Source organism: Tarenaya hassleriana, unplaced genomic scaffold, assembly GCF_000463585.1.
Source record: "Tarenaya hassleriana unplaced genomic scaffold, ASM46358v1 Cleome28, whole genome shotgun sequence".
NCBI lineage: Eukaryota > Viridiplantae > Streptophyta > Magnoliopsida > Brassicales > Cleomaceae > Tarenaya > Tarenaya hassleriana.
Genome location: NW_010966021.1, coordinates 1,326,126 through 1,332,816, shown reverse-complemented (window position 1 = coordinate 1,332,816; position 6,691 = coordinate 1,326,126). Strand labels below are relative to the sequence as shown.

Here is a 6,691-nt window from a genome sequence, read left to right as displayed (position 1 = left end):
GAAGAACCCGCTAACAATCCTCCGGAACCAGAAAATCGCCTACGAAACTGTAAAAAAACAATAGTTAGTTATTAATACAAAACATAAATATTAAAGAATTGAACAAGAATTGAAAATCAATTACCATTTTGTGTTTTTTTTTTGTTGATTTTTTTTTTGGTCGTTTTTTTTTTGTCGTTTTTTTTTTCAGAGTTGTTGAATGATGAGGAAGGATGGGCGCTCGCCCTTATATAATCGAAAATTCCAACGGATTTCCAACGGGCATCCGTTGGAATTTTCTGGCGCATTTAATGTTGTCTGATAAATTCCAACGGATGCCCGTTACATTATTCATTTCCAACGGGCATCCGTTGGAAATATTCTGGAATGACGCGATGGACGCCAGGTGCGTCGAACGGATTTAATGCTTCAGATCTTCCAACGGATGCCCGTTAGAAATTAATAATGTAACGGGCATCCGTTGGAATTTATCAGCGGATTCAATGTTTCAACAATTACAACGGGTGTCCGTTGGAATTTTCGTCCGTTGGAATATATGTGATCATTCGAATTCTGCGATTCGATTCCAACGGATGCCCGTTGGAATTTAACAATTTTTTTTTTAAAAAAAAAAATATGATAGATTTTTCAAAATACAAATACATATGAAAACAATAAAAACAAATAAGTCTATATAGAATCTTCATCACTTTCATCATCCGGAGTTGTATCATGGTCCGAAACGAATTCGTCTATATCGTCTTGTACGTGTAACGAATCATCAAGTAACTCGTCGTCTATGTCAGGAAGTGCAAGTGTCTCGTCGTAATCATCATCTAGTCGGATGGGAAGAACCGGATCTTCGAGTTGCTCTTGCATGGGCTCATCCAGATCTTGTGTTGTCGACGACGAATCCACGATAATTAATCTTCGTGGGTTAATCTTCAAAACAGCCGACCATTGATCTTCCCGTCGCCGTTTCACCGATGTCGCAGAATGTTTCGGATATGGAATGAAGCATACCTGGTCTGCCTGATCTGAAAGTATAAAAGGATCGTACTTTGCATATGAACGTTTCGGGTTTATGTCAATACCTCCCCATCGATTTTTCCGTGAGCCGCGTCCCGACGTTGTATCAAACCAATCACAACGGATATCCGTTGGAATATTTCGAACGTTATAACGTTCGACTATTTCCAACGGATATCCGTCGGAATTATTACCGCGTTTCATAACGTTCGAATAATTTCAACGGCAATCCGTTGAAATTCGTCAAACGTTATTTCCAACGGAAATCCGTTGGAATATACGTGGAAAATTTCCAACTCAAATATCCGTTGATATGCCGTTGGAAATTGCCAACGGATTTCTAACGGATGAATCCGTTAGACGTCCGTTGGAAAGCCGTTAGAAATGCGTTGGAATTATTCCAACGGGATTCCGTTGGAAATCCGTTGGAAAAATTGCAACGGATTAATCCGTTGGAAAAATCCGTTGGAATTTCACAGTTTTTTTGTAGTGCCTTGGCTAATCTGTGGAGATTTCAACGAGATTGCCCAACCTCATGAGCATTCATCTGCTTCTTTTACCCACCAAAATCCAGCAATGATCCGATTCTCAAACCTAATCTACTCCACCGAAACTTTTGATCTCCCATATCAGGGACCTCTATTCACATGGTCCAACAAGCAAGAAAATAATCCAGTTGCCAAGAAACTTGATCGAGCCCTAGTCAACTCTTCCTGGCTCTTATCTTTTCCCCATAGCCATGCAACCTTCACATCCCCATTCTCATCAGACCACTGCCCCTGTCTAATAACCCTTAATCCCTACACAAATCCCTGTCCCCGTCCTTTCAAAGTGTTCAATTTCATCCTTGAGCACTCGGACTTCAAACGAACCATATCAAACTCCTGGCTAATGGTGGGGCAACGAGCCTATACACTATCGGCGCTGCACTCAAAAATCAGGAAGCAAAAGATCCCTATTAAAACTCTTTGTAAGGTTAACTACGGTGATTTACAGGGAAAGGTTCTTCACTCACATTCACTATTGTCACTTGCGCAGGAAAATGCTTTACGTAACCCATCATCGGCCTCATTTGTGGAGGAACATCAATGCCTCCAAAGGTGGTCTCATCTTAAGGAGATTGAAGAAAAATTTCTCAAGCAGAAATCACGTATTCACTGGCTGCGCACGGGAGACCAGAACACGAAATTCTTCTTCAGATCTGTACTGATTAGGAACTCCATGAACACTCTTCGCCACCTAATCTCCTCAGAAGGTCATCGGATAACGGAACCTGATCGTATCTCCTCCATGGCTGTTGAATATTACAAATCCATTATTGGTCCTCCACGAACAGCAAGAGAAACTGCAACCCTCCGAAGCAAGGTTGAAGGCACAGTGCATCGTGCGCCTGACAGTGTGATCCAAGCTACAACAATTCCAATTACTGATGCTGAAATCAAGGCTGCTCTCCACTCAATGCCTTCGAATAAAACTCCAGGTCCGGACGGTTTTACGGCAGAGTTTTTCTTGAAGACATGGGATATTCTAGGAGCAGAATTCACTCAGTCCATCCAGCATTTCTTCCGCACCGGTATTATGCCGAAGTCTATCAACGCAACTACCCTTGTTCTGGTGCCAAAAGTCCCTGGTGCAGAAACATTAGCTGATTACCGACCAATCTCGTGTTGTAATACCATTTATAAGGTAATCACCAAACTTCTTGCTTCTAGACTTAAGCCGTTAGTTGAAGCAGTTACTCCTAAGAACCAGTCGGCTTTTATCCGTGGACGTAGCATTACGGAAAATTGCTTGCTGGCTACTGAAATTTTGAAAGGCTACCACAGGAAAAATATCTCCAAGAGAATGACTATAAAGCTTGATATAGCAAAGGCTTTCGACTCTATTGAATGGGACTTCATGTTGGTTGTATTGCATGCTCTAGGTCTCCCGGTCAAGATTATTGCGCTCATAAAGGCGTGCATCACCACGCCACACTTCTCTGTCTCAGTCAATGGGGGTCTTTTTGACTTCTTTCCTGGCACCAGAGGATTGCGACAAGGCTGTCCTCTATCTCCCTACTTATTCATCCTGAGCATGTCTGTGTTATCAAATATGCTTGATGCAGAGGCTGCTGAGAATCGTTTGGGATTTCATCCAGGCTGTCGGCAATGAACATAACTCACCTTGCTTTTGCAGATGATCTTCTCGTCTTCACTGATGGGTCGGACCCTTCACTTGAGGCTTTATTCCAAACTCTTAACAGGTTTGGAGACATATCTGGCATGTACATCAATAAGGGAAAATCCAGTTTCTATGCAGGGGGATGCTCGTTGGATGAGGTCCGACGTTTGGTTTTAAATACGGGAATTGAGACTTCTGAACTCCCATTCCGCTACCTGGGAATTCCTTTGTCGTCTCGGAAATTATCACCTACAGATTGCCTACCTTTGATAGCAAAAATCAGGAGTAAAATGGAATCATGGACTGTAAGCTCTCTGTCTTTTGCGGGCAGACTTCAGCTATTGAGTTCAGTAATATCGGGAATAATCAGCTACTGGTGCAATGCCTTCATACTTCCAAAACGTACAATTCAGCAAGTAAACTCTTTATGCTCTGTTTTACTGTGGAAAGGTAAAACGGAACCATCAAGAGGAGCAAAGAGTTACTACGCCTAAAACAGAAGGAGGTCTGGGCTTGCGGAATTTATCCCAATGGAACGACATTGCGCTTAAGCTTATCTGGAGTTTATTTTTTAGGGCAGGTTCTCTTTGGGTTGGCTGGATTAACCAAAAATACCTAGCCCGTGCCTCTTTCTGGTCTGTCACTATAAAGGCCAACCAGTTTTGGACTTTTCGGCGTCTGTTGAAGCTCAGAAGCTGGGCTTCTAAATTCTTTCGGATTCATATCGGCAGTGGAAGAGAAACGAAGTTTTGGTTTGACCCATGGACCCCCATGGGCCCTCTAATCGGTTTCTTTGGAAGAGGAGGACCGATGCAGTTGGGTATCAACCTCCAAGCAACGGTTTCTGAAGCTTACTCGAACGGTGCATGGTTAATGTCTCATCCGAGATCTGATCAATCACTTCAACTAGCCATCCACCTGGCTCCTATTCGCCTTAACAACAACTCAGATGAGGTCTCCTGGCAAGTCGAAGGCCAGGTATCATCAGATTTTTCGACTAAGTCAGTTTGGAAATCTGTTAACAGGAATCTTCAGCCTGTTTACTGGGCTAAACTGGTTTGGCATGAACTACATATCCCCAAACATGCTTTTACTTGTTGGCTGATTCATTTAGATCGTTGTCCGACTAGGTCCAGAATGATCTCTTGGGGATTACAAGTGGACCCCTCATGTCTCTTCTGCCAGAATCATGAGGAAACAAGAGACCATGTTTTCTATGTATGTGAATTCTCCAATGCAGTCATGACCGGAACTGTTGGGAAGTTGATTCACCTCTCCCCTCGCTCTTCTTGGCAAAACATATTGCATGGGCTTCTCTCAAGTCATGAATGCAAGATCAAACGTTGGACAGTCTTATCGGTTTGGCAGATCGCTACCTATCTTTTGTGGAAAGAAAGGAATCAGAGACTTCACCGGAACATGTTCCAGGGAACCCATCACTTGATCCGAGAAACTAACAAAATCTTCCGCACAAGAGTTGCTGCGCTAAGATCCACTTCCCCTAAACTCGCAGGATTAGGTGTTCAATATTGGTTCTCTATGTTTAGTTAACCCAAATGTAATTCTGCTCGGAGGAATATAGGTTCCACGCTCAGGTCCTTTTGTATATCATATTGCTATCACAGCAATCACTATGTATCTCCTTCAATCCATCAATACGAATCTTTATCAAAAAACACTGCACCATTGCGTCTATGGCCGTGCCCACAAAGATGTAAGCCAAGTTTGCTCCAACGCATGCCCTTCTTCCGCTCCCAAACGGAAGAACTTCACTCCTTCTTCTCTGCCACCTACCAGCCCTTTCGGAGGTCCCAAGAACCTCTCGGGGCGGAACTCGTCGGCCTTTTCCCCCCATGAGACCGGATCTCTCATTATCGCATAAGCGTTGATGATTACCATCGGGCACATCGTACCCGGAAACCTTGCATAGTTTCCCACATCGCCTGGGGGAGAGAGTTAGGGGTGGATGTAGCCTCAGCCCTTCTTTTACCACTGCCTGCAAGTACGGTAGGTTCAGGAGATCGGTCTCTTGGATCAACCTTGTTGTCCCGACAATGGAATCGATTCCTTGTCTCAGTTTCTTGAAGATGTTGGGATGGTTGAAGCCATCGTCCATTGCGTTGATTGCGCTGAAGTATCTGTCCCTCCGATAAAAAGTTCCTATCAAAACGCAAGATCACAAAAGTAAAGGATTCAAGTCCCTTGATCGGTCATTAGGGTTTTCGGTTTCGTCTTACGAATGAAATCATATATACCACAAGAAACGCCTTGATCTAGCTCCTCGAGATCTTGTGCTCTGCATTTTTGTCACGGTAAGCTTCCAAAAGAACATCCATCATGTCCTTGTGATCTCCATTTGGATTCTCTTCGTGCTCCCGTAGATATTTCTCAAGAATCTCGTCGAACATGCCCGATATTTCCCGGGTCTCGTTCTCGAACAGCGAAAGACCGAGTTTCTTGAGCGAACGAAGAGCATTCGCCGTGACCAACTTCTTCCCCAGGTCAAGGGATTTGGACACTAACCCTCTAACTTGCTCCGCCTGTCCACTCTCCCCCGAGCACCTCTTCCCCATTGTCATCATGCATATGCTGTTGTTAGTGAGCTTCATAATCTCTTTTCGTACGTTAATGCTTCTTCGCCCTCTCGACCAAATTAAGGATAAACCTCTTCATCTCTTCCCCACGAACCTCAAGTGTGATCTCTCCAAGTGCTGCTGTCCAAGCAGCTCAGTCATGGCGATCTTCTTCATGAACTTCCAGTAATCTCCATACGGAGCAGTGAGGAAACCGCAAGGGCCGAACACGATCGAGTTTTCGACGGCAGAAGAGTAACGGGACGAGAAATTCACGTCCTGGGTCCTGTAGATGTCGTAAGCGACGGAGGCGGACGAGACCAGGAGAATGGGAGTGCTGAAGATACGGAAATGGAGAAAGGGTCCGTAGTCGGAGGAAAGCCTCTGAAGAGATTTGTGATAGAGAAGAGACCGGACAAGATGGAGGTGGCCGATGAGACGATGAATGCTTTCTGACGATTTCTTCTGTTTCTTGAATGAAACGGACAAGAACAATACAAGTGAGATCATGGTTAAAGCCATTTTTGTTTTTTGTTTATTGAGATGATAGGTCGGTCTCATCTCCTGCTTAAATAGGGTTAGATATACGTATTTAATTACTAACGGCCTAATGAAATTTTGAATTATAAAAAAAAGTCCTAATCATATCTCTAATAATGTATTTATTTGATAGTTTAAAGTTAATATATTTTTTCTGATAATATTTTGTATAATTTTATGTTATTTTTTGGAAAAAAAAAAAGATTTTAGTTGTTCAAATAATACATAACAAAAAATATTGTATTATTGATATTACATTAGATTAAAATGATTATTTTAAAAATAATTTTATTTGGATAGCTAAATTATCTTTATAATTTTTTTCTTCTGATAGAGTTTATTAATTTGTTAGTCAAATGAAGAAAAATGAAATAAAATGAACATATATACTTAGATGATAAATAAAG

General features: G+C 42.5%; 1 protein-coding gene across 1 annotated transcript; it reads right to left on the bottom strand.

Annotated features, from left to right (window-relative positions):
- Positions 1-4,762: 4,762 nt before the first annotated feature.
- LOC104818130 (cytochrome P450 705A5) lies at positions 4,763-5,744 on the bottom strand. Its single transcript, XM_010547586.1, has 2 exons — positions 5,483-5,744; positions 4,763-5,331 (listed from the first exon to the last, which is right to left on the bottom strand). The coding sequence occupies exons 1-2, from the start codon at positions 5,742-5,744 to the stop codon at positions 4,763-4,765; spliced, it is 831 nt and encodes a 276-aa protein (XP_010545888.1).
- Positions 5,745-6,691: the final 947 nt, after the last annotated feature.

Bases quoted from the DNA above. Each gene is read 5' to 3' on its own strand.
- LOC104818130 (XM_010547586.1), bottom strand. From the start codon at position 5,744: ATGGGGAAGAGGTGCTCGGGGGAGAGTGGACAGGCGGAGCAAGTTAGA. The intron at 5,332-5,482 runs GTGACAAAAATG...GCGTTTTGATAG, and splicing joins TGTTCTTTTGGAAGCTTACC to GAACTTTTTATCGGAGGGAC.